Source organism: Homalodisca vitripennis, chromosome 5 (assembly GCF_021130785.1).
Source record: "Homalodisca vitripennis isolate AUS2020 chromosome 5, UT_GWSS_2.1, whole genome shotgun sequence".
Lineage (NCBI taxonomy): Eukaryota > Metazoa > Arthropoda > Insecta > Hemiptera > Cicadellidae > Homalodisca > Homalodisca vitripennis.
Window position 1 is genome coordinate 114923350 of NC_060211.1, and position 16684 is coordinate 114940033.

General features: G+C 33.5%; 1 protein-coding gene across 1 annotated transcript in view; it reads right to left on the bottom strand.

Moving 5' to 3' along the window:
- Positions 1–7275, bottom strand: part of LOC124362747 (nodal modulator 1) — a 65470-nt gene extending 58195 nt beyond the window's left edge. The window contains exon 1 of the mRNA XM_046817496.1: positions 7015–7275. Within this exon, the coding sequence (XP_046673452.1) occupies positions 7015–7166 (152 nt within the window). The 5' untranslated portion in view covers positions 7167–7275. The remainder of the gene's footprint in view (positions 1–7014) is intronic.
- Positions 7276–16684: the final 9409 nt, after the last annotated feature.

Below are 16684 nucleotides of genomic sequence, written 5' to 3' on the forward strand. Positions count from 1 at the left end.
ATTTTGTAAGATGTAACTTCCAATTTAAATCTTGGTCCAATAAAACTCCTAAATATTTTGTACTGGTACCTTTTTGAACTTTAGCACAATTATCACATACAATTCCACTTTCTAAACAGACTTGACATTTATAAACTAAGTCATTTTGTACATTAAAATTTTGTCTCAAAGAAAAATTAATATACGTAGTCTTTTCAGTACTCAAGACCAAATTTATTCTTTTCTAAACCACCAGTTAAGAGCAATTTAAAATCCATTCTCATAATTGGAAGTTATAAGTTCCCTTGTCTTCACCTTATAGCAGAGAGCAGTATCATCTGCAAAAGCTGTTAATTCTCCCTTGAATTTTCCATTACACAAATCATTAATAAAAATTATATAAACAAGATTGCACCTAATACAGAACCTTGTGGCACTCCACAAATAACTTCCCCACTTTCGCTCTAAAACTATTTTCCACTTTGACACATTGCTGTCGTTTGCTTAAATAACTACTAAACCACTTTTGAGCTGTACCTCTAAATCCACAGTTACCCCAATTTTTCTAGCAAAATCTCATGATCTACGGTGTCAAATGCCTTCTTAATATCAATAAACAGTCCAGTTACAAATTTCCCATCGTTTATCCCCGCATTAATCTTTCTCCATAAAGCTGCACAAGGCTAACTCAGTACTTAGTCCTGCCCTAAACCCGTACTGATTCTTTGAAAAAAAATTATTTTTATTTAAGAAAAGCAACATTTTCTCTTTCATAATCTTTTCAAAAACCTTAGAAAAGGTTGAAACTAAAGATATGGGTCTAAAATTAGAGCATACATTAGACGGACCCGCTTTGTAAATAGGTATGACAACTGCGTTTTTTCAACTTTTGGGGGAATACCCCTGTTTTCGAAACTTAAATTCACAATGAAAGTTAAAATGTCCAATATTGCAGGATATATTATTTTCATCATGTTAGAATGTACACCATCTAATCCTGGAGATTTAACCGTTTTTTAAGGTTTTAATAACCCTCTCTACATCTGAACTTAAAACTGGCTCCATAAAAAATGAGTTCACTTGATAATTTGCCGGAAAACTATTGGAATAGGTCATATTTTCAAAATTTTCACTTAGCGTATAGCTTCCCACAACTTCTTGAAACAACGCCAAGAAAATACCTATTAAACTCTTCAGCTATATCCTTACAATTATCATTAATTTGTCCATTAATATTTAAAGATATCTTATTACTAGATTTACTCTGACATGTTATTCAGTTTATAGTGTTCCATATGGCCCTTAGCATTACCTACATTTTTTTTCAAACTCATTTGCATAATACGACAGCTTTGCAAGTCTTATATCTTTCCTTAGCTTGTTTCTATAAATTTAAATAATATTTCCTAAATTTATCCTCTAAAGGTCTATATTTTATATTTATTATATAAATAATTTCTTTTCTCAATCCTTCTGCATATATTAGTTGAGATCCATGGTTTAAGTCTTTTATTAAAGCTGTATTTGCATTCAGATTCTACCGTACAAGCAGATATACAAGTGTTAAGCTGTGTTTCAAACAGATCATATGCATAAGATGCATCAGTCTGTGATCTAACGATTGACCAGTCTACAGTACGAAGTATACTTATCAGTTTATCATAACAGACCCCTACGCCGCACTACGCGGGGCGCGCGGTGGGGGAGGACCGAGGCGGCAGTCAGCTGTTAGACCAGCCCGGCCTACCACCCCTCCCCCCGTACCAGCACACCCCAGCCGCAGTACCGTCATGTAATGGTCCGTTACCTGAGTCTGCAAAACCTGTGCTTCAAACTCAATCTCACGTTTGCTTACTAATCTAATAAACACATGATCAATACAAGTCTGTGATATATTGGTTACCCGGGTCGGCTCATTTATCAATGATTCAAAGCCAAAACTGGCCATTAGTATTTTATAATTGTCTATATCGTTACTCTCTGAAGAAAGCAAATCCAAATTAATATCTCCCAAAAATATTAAATTCTTAAAGTGTTTGTCAAATTTATTTTTCACTAAATACATACGTAACTCATCCAAAAAGTAATGCGCTGTAAATTGCAGCAATCTATAGATTGCCAAAATATGAAATTCCCTACCTAAATACATAAAACTAATTTTGATCATGTCAGCTGATAATAATTTTGGTATTCCCTGTTCTAATACATTATGTGTCCATTTACTTTTAAGTTCTTTCTTATTAATTTCCCCCCCCATTATTTGCTCTACATATTGTTACTTATTATGTATATTTTATTAAAATTGAGATTTGTAAGATAGGGCTATACAGCTCTGAATTCACTACCTCTCTTTGTAAGAAAATAAAGACATTTCTACTATTCTACTTAAAGTTAAAAATGTCTTATTTTACCATGCAAAGTTAGAATTAAGAAGCCCTCTCTAACACTTAACATGGGAATCAGCTACTATAGGTCACTTCCAAACTACCAATGGTCAGTTAGGCAGGGTTTTTGCAAAGGCATGCTTAGCAGTTGCCCATCTAAGGAAAAATAACACCTGATGTTGCTTACTGGTTAGTTTGTGGTTAACTTTCAAACTCGGGTATCTAAATACATAAAATTAAGAAAATATGCGTACCCTCCAGGGTGGTACTGCCTTGGCAGTTTGATAGTTTGCGCATTTAGACTAGCAGGCACTGACCATATTAAGTAAAAAAACCTACTTCATTAAATCCATATTAAAAATTAAATTATTTTATTTCAATTCAACTTTAGAGACTTTCATTGTCATTATATATATATATATATATATATATATATATATATATATATATATATATATATATATATATATATCTGGATTATTTTCTCTTTCTTCTGGCCTTTACTCTTTCTTTTAATAATGAGGAAAAGAGCCTAAGACTCTGCACTCAGTCCTGAAAGGACCTTTGCGCCTTCTGTTACTTATGTTTTTAGCCCTCAAATTTGAGGCTTCTGTATAAACCTACTAGATTTAAGGTATCCTGTCTTCTGATGTCGTTTGAGAGTCGGCATTCACCAACCTTCATCAGATGTTTTTGAAGAGGGCCATGTCCTGTTACATCCCATGTACTAATCGTATATCCTCTTTATCGTATATCTAGGAATCTTGAACATCATTTTACTTATAGATTTTTTATTTCCAGAGTCCTGAGACCTTCAGTTCCAGTTCCATTAGTGCATTCCTACATTCCCTTATTACCTTAAGTCAAAGGAGAAGGTGTCAAGTTGAGCCTTTAAAGCTGCACGACTGTCTGATAGTATTAGATATGTTGCAGCTTTAGGTGTTATTCTGGTGCCCTCTGTGTGAGCCTTTTGGCGCTTGTTTCAATCGCCATGACTTCCAAATTTAGTTCCTGACCATGAAATAGTTCCTAAGGGCATTATCAATTTGGCTCCAAGTCCATAAACTTCAAACCCTATCATGGTGTCTAGGCATGAGCCATCAGTGTACAGCTGCAGAATACCTTAAGTACGGTAGACCTCCTTTGTATTCCATTTATGTTTATTTTCTAAGGAGACGAAATTTGTTTTGGCAAAGGCGTATTTCTTTACCATGCACTCAAATAGTTAAGATAGTATTTCAGCCTCAGGAAATTTCTGCATTATTGCCATGTGTCCTGAGGAAGTAGGATTTAATCTTCTCTCTACTTAACGGATTTATAGCAACACTCCTATTTTTTGGACAAGTTTCTATACTTGCAGAGATTGTTGCAAAAAATCTGCCTTAAGCTTCTTCAGCATCACTGGGTGTTGTACACATTTTTTTCAGTTGTTTCGATCGAGAGGTGTTGTATATTGTGCTGACTGAAGTTATGGCTGATACATCCTGGTTCAAAATGCGTGTACTAATGAAGTTATAAAACTAAATATCTATGTCTTGAGATCTGGTATTCTTATTATTGATAGGCCTACCATATTTCAATTTAATATGTTAAATACTTATTGTACTGTGTTAAAATGTTTAAGGTTTGATGAAATACACTTTTCTGCATATTTTGATATTCAACTCTTTGGTTACCTGTGGACTGTTTTCATCTCACTTACGTGAGCAAAAAAGCTTTTAGTCATGTAGTTTGCTTAATTCAATTGGTTTACTTACAATCAGATTCAGCGGTAAGCAATGTTTTATTAAATAATCTTTCGGCATTTTATTTATTTTCAAAGTTTTATACTATGAATTATTGTTTGCCTAATTTATTTGCTTGCTTTAGGCTATTTATTTACTTGAGAAATAAAGTTACAGACAATATTTGCGTATTACAAGCATGTTTGAGTAATCGGATTGTGGTATGGACCATGGATAGTGAAAACTTAGTTCATGATGACTAGCTTCTGAGGACTATAGTATAAATGCTCTCAATAATGATTAGGCAGTTATTCAAGACATCTCTTTTGTAAGTGAACCTTTTTGGTTGTATGAAGAAAATAATTTAGACTTTGCAAAGAGTGCAGATACTGGTCAGCAATTGTTTGTGGTAAATGTTAGAGAGCTTCACCCTTAGTTTATTTCTAAAAATACTTACCAAAACATTATGTAAATATTGTAAATAAAAAGTGTTTCCCATAACATTACCATTGAAACTATGAAAGTGAAAACCCACAAAAATTAAATTTAGCCATTCATTTATTCTCAACTCTTCTTTATTAAAATTATTTTGGTGTAATATACAATTAGCCTAGATCTAAATATAAATGTTATTTTCTGTTTGTATTACTATCGTTTCTATAGCTGATATATTTTTTTAAAGTAGGCAATATTCACTTTTCAATTACAATCAGACCACAGGTGACGGTGTCTTTATTTGGTACTTTGGGATTATACCGACCACACCCACACATGAATCGTTATTTGACATTTTGCTTCTACTGATTACTAGATTAGCGTAGAACAATATTTCGCCAATATAAAACAGGAATTGTCTTATCGCAAACCCCTCCCCATCCTCAGACAGAGGTCAAAGTCGAGCGGTCTAGTAGATAACGTGATTGCAGAGTCTCACCGCCCGTTCAGCTGGTGCGTCGCTTTGTTGTACTTCCGTGTTTTACCTCTACATTTCTCCAAACACAAAAATTCTACAAAAACAAACATTACCAAACTAAAACTAAACTTTTTATTGAAAAAACACTCAAAACTTGTTTTTATTCTTGATCACATTCCGCCACCCAAAATGCGAGTGCCTCCGGCCATCAGTGCGGGCTTTGGCATGCCCCGCGCTGATGTCAACGAAAGAAAAACATCCCTCGAGATAGTACCTATCAGTAAAATATCAAATTCTAGAGGGGCTGATCAGAAATATAAATTGAATTGTAATGGAAAGGCAATTATGTAGGTACCGTGCAAATCATGTGATGCCGTGCGGCCTGCCGTAATCGGGATTCTCGAGAAAGATAAGGTAACAGCGACAACAGTACCGATCACAATACCTGGAAATGCTTGTAAGTTTGTAATTATGTTTGTTTCTATAAATTTATATTTTTGTGTTCTTCATACTGGTGTGATTGGTATAATCCCAAAGTACCCTTTATTTTAGTTTCTTTCTTTATTTTTTGAGATAGTATTTATGTATGATTTAGTGTAAACAATTTTTAAAATGTTTGTGTAACAGTATTTTACACACAAACTCAAAATTGTAAACACTGAATTTATATATTTTTAATTTTAAAACTTTTTCATTATATATTTTTTACATTTAAGGTTAGATATTTTGTATTTCCCATTTGATGATGAACAAAACATTTTTTTTATAAAACCACTGGTTAGCACTTTTGAGTATGACAATGGGCAAGACCCTGTACTATTAAATGGGTTAAATATTCTTAGACAGCACATAAGAAAAATTTCAAAATAGAATCCTTGCCATTCTAATAGACCATCTTTTATATCGAAGGTGTGGGATTAAAATATCTAAAGATTCATGAGCACATATGAATCAAAATTAAAAATAATACAGTGCATGAATTTTATATTAAATTGTTTTTATTTGTTTTAATATTATTTTACTCTACATTAAAAGAGTAGAACAATCTTACTATTAATTATTGTTTTATTGAATACGAATTTCAAAAAATTTTTTTGGTGGGGGGGAGTAAACGGCTACGGCGATAATCGGGACTATTTTTTTCGGTGAAATTACGTTAACCTGTGTTAGAATGCAAAAAATTACGGCGATTGGAGCGGTATTCGCTGTTCTTAAGATTTGCCTTGAATACAACACTATATAATAATCTAGTTATCGACAATTCAGGTACACATATTAATTAAACATTCTTGTTATATAAACCAATTATTGGAAAAGAAGCATAACCAAAATCTACTCTATTCTAAACAACACCACATCATCACGTAACAAGTTCATTGAGACTGCATACAAAATTTCAAATCTATAGGTCACTTCATTTTCAAGATATCGTGAGGATAGGTGACAGAAATGAAATTTTTCCAGCCCCTCAAGTGATAGGCTTCATTAACACTCATTAAATTACAACTCAAATTTTTTAATGCCAGCTAATGTGTAATTAGCACAGGGTTAGCGCTAATTTGCACAAGTTGTGCCTTATGGTCTTTTTTAGAGCCAGACGATAAGTAATAGCTCTTCAGTGCTCAATATCTAGAACTACAGGTGGTGGATTCTAATGTCCTGGGAGTCTCTAGTGTACAGAATACCTACCAGAAAAAAGAGTGTTTGGGGGTCCTTCTCTACAAATTTGTAACAATATGAGGTACAATATCAAAACATTGTTTTATGTATTTTTGGGATGGAGAGGAAAGTTTACCACACAAACCAAAGGTCCTTATATTTTCAGAAAGAGGTACCATAATACCCCTTCAAATCGAGCACTATGAGTAAAATATTTTTAAAAGTAGGCTAGGATAAGCTGTGAAAATCGCACCTTTCCTTAGGCTAGTATTTTCTTTCTACGTCTAACTTATTTAATACAATCCTCATATAAATAAACTGTTAATATTACAAGCCTCTAAATAGTATTACTTACATTTTAACTTCCACTTTGGAAAAGTCAATTTCTCCAACAGTACTCTTGACAAATCCATTACAACCTAATACATCATTGGCACTGCAGTAATGCTGATATATACAAAGTATTAAACTTATAATATTGAAAATTTTGTATATTCTAATTATCATATCGTTAAAAATATTAAACTCTGAAACAGATTAAAATTGCCAAAAAATTACAACTTCTTATCATAACCTCAAAATTAGAGTATATTGTATTGTAACTGTAACTATCCTTCTATTTTTTCCGGTTTACGTATAAGAAGAGGGCTTTGATGACTTCATCAAGCCCCAAGATGCAATGACTTGTGATTACTTTAAATTTGTTGGATGTGATAGGAAATATTAAATGTAACATTTAATACATACAACAAAGAACATTTATGAAAAGATCTGATTCGTGGTTTACATAAATTAATATTTTGTATATGTTAGTTTCTAAGAAAATAGTGCTTGAGTTTTCGATTCATTTAGAAATAGTCGGTTTCTTTGAAAGCAGTACACTAAAATACTGGTTTTTCTAAAAACAAAAACTTCATGGTCGGTTCATCTCTGAGCCTGTATAGAAATAAGTGTCAACAGCAAACAGAGAGAGACTTTAGCATTGATGCCAGTTATGCAAGATGACAGATCGTTAATAAATAGGAGTAAGAGTGAGGATTCCGGACTGATCCTTGAGGAACTCAGAACTTTATCTCCTTTAAATTTGATAAAACAAGTTATTTTACAACCTGCAGAATTCTTGAAGTGACCTCTAATAACCTGAGTCCTTCTCAAGAGATATGAAGAGATCAGAAAGTGAGAAACTTCTCTTATCCCGTGACAGTCAATTTTTTGTAGGAGCAAATTGTAATCGACCATATCTTAAGTCATTGATGAGATCAAAAAGACATCCATAGCCGATTCTTTAATGTCAAGAGCTTGGAAAACGAATGAAACCACATTGTGAATAGTTTTAATTTCCGACTTCCTCTTAATGAATCCGAATTGGTTAGTGTGAATAAGTACATTGTTTTCATCTAAAAAAAAAGGCAGCACTCCATTTAGGAAAACGATTCAGTGAATCTGGAAACACATCCTCTTGAAGTGATGTTTATAAGTTATGCCAAGCTATAAAAAAAATGGTATCATATTAATAAAAAAAAGCTGCCTCAACAGTTTGGGGGAGATTCCGTCAAAATCACATTGGTTTCAAGGAAAGAATGTTTTTAAGTACCTCCTCCTCAGTAACCTGATTGAGAAAAAATGAATTTCTTAAGTGGTTTAAAGTTGGTATGGGGTGTGTCATGAGCCAACATAGAGTAAAATTCAATGAAAGTATTTGCAATCTCGTAGGGATTTGAAATTAAATTATCACTTGTCAGTAGTTAGTGTAATTCTAGCACTTTCTTGGATTTCAGGGGTTTCTTAGAACTTACAACTTCCTACGTGGCATTTGATCTGTTAGATTAAGAGGACATTTTGGTTAGTATTTTATCATCCGATTTGTATTTTATAATAATTTCCTATACAACTCTTTCGTTTTTTGTAGGCTATTTATTAAGGATGATGAGAATTCTAATTTTTAATAGCTGTGTACAAGAAGTAGAGGTAATTTCAAAGCGATTATTTCTGGAATAAGTTATTTCTGGCTTAGTTAGGAGTGTATTGGTACTTATTTTGCTTCTAATTACAGGGAATGATGTTTCAAAATAATAATTTACTTTTAGAAATTCAATTAATTTTGAATTAAAGTCTTCAGCATCAAAAACGTCTATTCAATTTTCCCTGTAGTGTAGGAGAGAGCTTACTCTGTAAGGACTGAATCTATAAGACTCCTTATAAATAAGGGGTATGTGTACATCCGCTTCCTGGCCATAGTGGTGTGGTGAAACAAAGCATTTATTAGAACTCTGTTGTTTATGTGGCCACTGTAAATATTTATAAAAATGTTGTCGATGCCAGATCTTGAGCCTATAAACTCCTGTTTAAATGAGGTTATCGTGTGCCTCAACCCATACGTTGCCATGATATGGGTAAAAAAATCATATGAGCCTAATATGGACACATCTTTTCTGCAAGTATCCGTTTGTATATACTGATCCACATATATACTATTGGTAATTAGTATTATTTAAGATGGATATATCGATACCATATCACCATGTGGATCTGATGCAAATGTACATTATTACATCGACAGTATGATTGCAAACAAAGGTACCATGCACTCCAGTAGCAACTTGAAACTTGTAAAGGTTGGAGACAAAATTGTCCAATGTGATTTTCTCTCTAACGCATCCTAGCGGTGAACAGATAGTAAGTTGTTTAAAACCTTATCTTGGCAAATATGTATGTTGGTATGTGGTTCTTTTGTTTCATTTTCCCAGCAGTTTTGGTACAACTTGCAATTAATTTGGTTACTTGTCTTGCTAGCTATGATTTGTTTACCTGCCCAGTTGAGATGAATGCCAGATTGAGTAAAACAGTGATGTTATATTTTTAAAATGACATTTTTTAGTTATTGTAGCAGCCTCCAATTGATTGGTTGAGTTGCATTTTTTTCTCACTCATTTTGTGTAACAGTAGAAGGTAATGACGAAGGAAGATGCTAGCTTAAATTATTTTACATGATTTCAAAGTTTTTAAGGAATATTTAAGATTGTTATATATATATATATATTAGCAGCTTCATTACTGTAAACATCATTAGATCTTACATCATTCTCTAATGAAAGATTTATAAACCTGGCTTACTTTAAAATTTCAGACAACTTTTGTCCAGAACTGACAAACTTCTGGCTGAAAATTCATGGCCTAAATTTTCTTGAATTCTTTTTGCTGTATTTCTTCGGTGGCTGTAACTTAAGATGGAAATTGAGGGTAATATTTTTAATTTATGAGCATTTTCTCCGTTTGAACAGCCCAATCTATGGCAGAGACAGAGTCAAGTTTTGTATACACAGTTTGCTTTCAGCTACTTTTAATACGTGGCGAATCCTATTCCTGTTGTGAAGAGTGCATGATAGTACAACTCTTATCTTTATATAGTAAAGACAGTTAAAACTTTATAGATGATTCTCACAGTTAACTTCTTAACGAGTATCTGCTGCAAAAACACTACAAATATCACATATATTGCAGTCATTGCCATTGCTTTGGCATGGTCCATCCAATTTGTTAATTTCAACATTAAGACTGAGATCCAGCTTTCTAGTTAGAACACTTATTAGTGTCATCGTTGACTCAGGGTTGGAATATGACAATTAAATATGATCATAGAAATAAAAGTTAGAATTGTCTTTACTATAGATCAAAACGCTCCAGTGAGAACCCCTCTTCAAACAAATTTTCTGAATTACCTGTATTTATTGGTACAAACACTAAGTTTCTATTTTCAATGTAATAAAGTTTCAAAAAGCAATGATGAGGTTTATGTTTGCAGCGACTTAAATGGCTTGGCAAAGGACTGGATTCAAAATATGTATGTTTTCTGTGGTCTTCAAAACCATACCGTACTGCATAACAAATCAAAATGTAACTGGGTGGGTTCATCACTTAACCAACTGCCTGTCTTTAAAACATTATTGAGTTCAAACTGCTAATTTGGTTTTCAATACTATTTATTTTGTCTAATGATAGTCCTTTTTATAATTTTTCACAGTTTTGGGATTTTTTATTTTCAGCTTTTTCAGTACGGTTTTTGTATTTTTAGGAGTTTTTTCCTCTTTTGTACTTATTTTTGAAGATTTAGAAGAGGTCTTTTACCAAGCCCTGGTTTTAGTATTAGAGATTGAACTGTCTGAAGATTTTCCAGTCATTTTTTAAAGAAAAGTAATAATAAATTAATATTAACTAATAATCATAAAAAACTATTTACTAAATCATTAAATTAGTATACCTTTAACTTCCAAAATTAATATTCCAAATTAACTTTAAAATGAAAATGTAATTATTTGCAAATATTGTAGATGTCAATAAACTTCAAGTATGTTGTTAAATCTTTTCACAGGTAGCTAATCAGTTCAATACCTGAGAAAATTTTTAATTAATCCAATGGTAAACTTAATTTACTAATTTTTGAACCAAAAGTCCATCTACGTTTTACATTTATTTATATATTCAAACTCATACTGTTTGATCATAAGTGTTATTATGAATATATTTTAGATGGTCAAAATCATTATAATCAAATAAACGTAATCAGTTATCCTAAAAGTTTGGAAAAGGAATGATTAAATCAGTTATTATGCATTAGCACCCAAAACAGTGTTTTAGAAGTGTTTCAGGCCATTTAAAGTAATGTTTTGTTCAAACTTGTTTTTTGATATCACGCATGGTTTCCACATAACTTGCTTATACAGTTTTAAATAGTAGGTTATACGACATTGCGGGAATAATAAACACGATAACTAGTTCGTTGGCCAGTCTTAATCAATCAAATGTTTCAATATAGCGGTATTCGCATTTTGGAAAAAAGTTTTATCTTGAGTAGGCTATTTTAAAAGATAAATCAAAATTGAAACTTTTCATAACATCTTAAATTAATTCCAATCAACGTTTATCCCTACTTTTTTAACTTTTCAGGTTTCAAGATGGTGGCCGTTAGAAGTTATATAAGTATATAATTGAACCATAGTAAGTGAACATTATTTCGGATTAACTGTAACTAAATCATATCTACATTCTTACTAACACGTTTATATGGTTTTCACAATTGCTGTGTAGTAAGGTTTCAAGATTATGGACTTTCTAAATGTTTGAAAGAGAAAAATAGATTATGTAACATGTCAACTTTGCGAGTTATTGTCTTATGAGTGTTGTGCGAATTAAACATCTACACTAATAATGGATCTTTAGTTTGACATTTCGAGATGACAGCCTCGTGATAAATCTACCTCTCGTTCGACTGATCTGGGGGGTGGGTTATTTAAATTGTGTTGTGTTAGCAATTATTTAACGCGATTTAAACAAGAAACACCTTGATAACAGTTAGTATATTAATATATATAATTTATATATACAGGGTGTCCAAAAAGTCCCGGGTCGGTTAAATATTTTTCAAAATATTTAAAATAGAGCTACAAAACCTTACACGAAGTTACTGGACATAAAAATCTATTTTATCACATATTCAGTGATCCGCTACTTCCTCTGGGGGGCGGCCCGCTAGGAGTCAGAAGAAAATCTTAAATGTAAGCATGGGTTTATATGTATATCAAATAAAAGGTCTTTATTAGTAGAGTACAGAGCCGCAAACCCGACCTCAAACGGATAACCGAGTCAAAAATGACAGCCTAATGTAATGATTATTATGTTATTATTGATTTAGTTTTTATTTAATCATTTGATAATTTTAAATATAATTGGCTCAGCTGGTCTTTGAGATCTCTAATTAGATTCAGTGAATTTGTTTATCTATGCTTCTAAAACAGTGTCCGCCACTCTTCATCCCCGATCATCAGAGCCGCAGCTGCATACTTTTTCCGGGGGGGGGGGGGGGGCAAGCCCTAAATTTGCCACCCTTTTCTACCACATTTCTCCACATTTTTTTGCTGCTTCTAAATCAGCATGTAAATGCAGTTAATAGCAGTTACCCGTGACTTCGCACGCAATTTTCAAGATCTAAGAGCGTCCTTCTTAGTGAAATCATCTAAGGTAGGTTGGGGTAACAGGACCCAGGGGGTAACTGGGCCATAACCATCTCTTTGTTATAATATACGAGTATTTTTGGTTTTTAGCTGTTGGAAGCACTGCGAACATCTGTTTACTGTCTTAAACAACAATCATAACCTCTCCTGTACTATTTTTAAAGGATAGAAGAAGATTGAAAACGCTAACCTGTTTTTTCTTAAAACAACACGGTGTCATGATTATTTCAGTGATTTTTTGAATGACTAAGGTAAGTGTTTTTACTATGTTTATTACTGTAGAACTACTAAACCATATGTAAACGACATACTTCCATTTAATTCAGCACATGTGTTCAGTAAGGTTTGAGGTTAGGATAGGTGGCCCATTTACCCCAGGAACTGACTGTTTCATGGGGTAACTGGACCACATGTAGGGGGTAACTGGACCATGTAGTGGGCCCAGATGCCCCACAGGACCCAGTTGCCCCAGTGTACCTGTTAGTTTCAATTGCAGATTTAAATTAAATTTCTTCTAAATATGCATATATGCATACTTTCTTAAAAATGCTTCTTAGATGATAAATTAGTAATTTACACTATTATCGTCCCCTTTATTGATGCTTTTTACATATTTGTAAGCTAATTCGAAATTTATCTCGGTCTTCCTTATACTGTGATTATTTATAATTTTCTATTTTTAACTAACGATGGTATTTTTTTCCAGAATACAGTATGGTGAGAACATATATAAGAAAGACTCAAAAGGGAGCAGGAACCGCGTACTCCACGGAGGTTCTCAATAAGGCTCTCGAAGACATCAAAAATGGGATCAAGACAACGCGGGGTGCAGCTATGTTTTATAAAATCCGGCGTTCTACATTGAAACACCCCATTAGAGGGACACGTGGAACTGGTATGACTTCGAGAGAAGGTAAGGGTGGGTGGTGGAGTACAATCATATTTAAGTCCTCAAGAAGAAAAAGGAAATAGCAGACTGTTAAAAAAATAATGGATAAAAACGGATTTGGGTTTGTCTAAAGAAGAAGTATTAGACATGGTTCAGTTATACATAATGACAGAACAACATTGAAAGTAGGTTTAAAGACCAACGCCCTGGCACTGACTGGTTTTTATCATTTAAGGCAAGGCATGGACTGTCCATTAGGGAAACCACAGAGTATTGAGCATGTAAGATGCGATCAAACAAACCCTTGGGTAATATATAACTTTTTTGATGTTTTTAGAAACAAGTTGTTGAGAATCTTAAACTAGAGGGGAAACCAGCACAAATATTTAATTGTGACGAGACGTTCTTTTTGCCATGACCCGAGTAGAACAAAGGTGGTTGGAGCAATAGGTACAAAAAGTAAACGCAAAAACTAGTTCAAGTGGGCGAGAAAAATACATCAGTATTAAATGTGTTTGTTCTGCCGATGGCAAAACGATCCCACTTTCTTTGCGTTTTCAAAGGCAAATATGTAATGGAAAATTGGATTTCTGACAATTTGCCGACCCAAACGGCAATTTCCACCACATCACGAGGTTGGATGGAAACCACCCTATTTTTTAACTGGTTTCGTGATGTTTTTCCTACCCAACATAACTGAAGAAAGACCAATATTATTGATATATGATGGCCACACCACTCATGTGTCTACAGACTTGATTAGGCTAGCCCAAAAAAACAATGTAACCATAATGAAGTTACCTCCTCACACTACCCATGTACTACAGCCTTTAGATGTAGGGCGTTTTTAAAAAGTCTAAAAAGTAACTGGGACAAGGTTCTGACTAAGTGGCAGAGAGAAAATCCTCGAAAGAAGATCCCGAAACAGATTTTTGTTGAACTCATTACTAATCTTTCACATGAAATGCCTGAACAAAAACATAGTAAGTGGGTTTCAAGCCACAGGAATCTATGATGAAAGTAAAGGAGGTCCTAACAGGTTGATGATTCCTGAGACATTATTTAAAAAAGATGACTTGGTTAGATATAAGAAAAATCATCCAACTTCAAGCCCAATTTATACAAGTAAAAAGCCTCATCAGTTTCAGAGATCAGTGCTTCCCCAAGCCATTCTGTAGAAGCAGAAGCCTCCTCTGTTTTAATCACAGAAACAGCCGAAGACTAGTACCTTCCTCAGCCAAAACGCAACCAGACACATTGCCTTACTTCTACCACTGAAGTTATGCATTCAGCTGCAGCACCAACAGATGCTTGTCCTCTTTCAGAAACAATGCTGCTGGGGACCAGCGCCACCCCAGTAGCAATGGAACCCGATACTTGCCCTGCTCTGTTGAAGTAGAGCTGAAAGCTAGTAAACTTGCGGAATCAGCTGTAATGCAACAAACCCACCTTGTCTGGTACAAGCATAAACCAGCCAGAAGCTAGCTCAGCCATGGTGCAAGCAGATGTAGGTTGTATTCGCACAACATCTGGGCGTAAATCCTTTGAAGAGTTGCTGTTGGATATGGTAAAAAAAGAGAAAAAGTCCTGAAAATACTGAGAAAAAGCATAAAAGAATTGTAAAAAATTGTGAAGTCATAACAACGAATGAGTATTTAATAAAGAAAGAAATAGAAGAGAAAGAGAAAGAAGATAAAGTGAAAGATAAAAAAAGAAAAGGTGAAAAGGAAAAACTCTTGGAATTACAAATAAAGTTTAAAATACCTAAAGTGGCAACCAAACGGAAAAAATTGGATATCTTTATAAAATAAGAAAAAAAGAAATTTAGATTTTGAGACAGACAGCAGTGATGATATGGATTTAATAGATATAGTAGAAGAAAACGAAAAGAATGTTGAAGATGAAGTCCAATTTCAAATGCTTTGCACCAGTGATCAGCCCTTAGACCATTTCTCTCATTTGAAGGAAAATCAAAAAGAACATTGGAGAATATGTCATTTTTAAGTATGAAGGCGAGTTTTTCCCTGGAAAAATTGTAAGCCTTTCGGAAGAACATGTAGAAATAACGGCAATGAAAAAATCCCTGAAGTCCTGGAAATGGCCAGATAAGGCGGACATCGAGAAATATGACTGGAATGATGTAATAGGTGCAAAAGAAGAACCAAAACTCATTTCGAAACGAGGATTTTTATAATATCAAAGAATTGCAGAATTTGTGGGATGCCTACTAGTAATCTATTTAACTATATGGATGTGTCCTGGGAAACAACTCATACTTTGTATTTGCCTAGTTTAGTTTTTATGCGTTTTTGTAAGGCAAACATTATTATTTTAAGTCAATTAATACTGTATTTTTTAGGTAAAAGAGTTCTAAGATTTAAGTTTTTAATTTGTAATTTGTACAATTAATTAAAAGTGTTTTTATATATGGCTCTTGTTTATTTTAATGTGGAACCTAATCCCGATCACAACGTGGGTGCCTTGCATTGTTTCTATTTTGAAATTCAATCAATTTAAACAAATGTCAGTGAATATTTTATACAAATATAAAGATATTGGATCAGGCCCAGATACCACACAGCAAAATTATACAAGCACAAATGATATTTATAGTCAAGTGGTCCAGTTGCCCCAGACTCAAGGGGTAACTGGGCCCACCAAACGTAAAAAAGGAAATAAATGTTTATATTTATATGTCAGTTATAATAATCGAAATGAGATGTCATGTGTGCAAACAGTATAAGTTGGAGCTTCATTTCCATCACCTATGCTCTAGTACTTATTTTTATTTTGACTAATATTTAGGTAAAATGTTCAAATATGTACTAGTCCAATGTAAAATCGTGGTCCAGTTACCCCACCTTACCTTATAATGTAATATGATGGAATCATATGACAATTGTTTCACTAAAATGTAGGGTACTTATTATTTTAATGCCCGTGGTTAAGAGATTTAAAGTGAAATAAAATTTGTACTGACTTATTTCGTGTTTTGCGCGAGCCGAAGGAGACATTTTTTGTTTAATTAAACTACATTTATGATACCAAAGTTAAGTCCCTTTCCTAATATCCCAATCAAGCAGTGGTGTAGCAAAGGGGGTGAGGCGGGGGTGGATCGCACCGGGTGT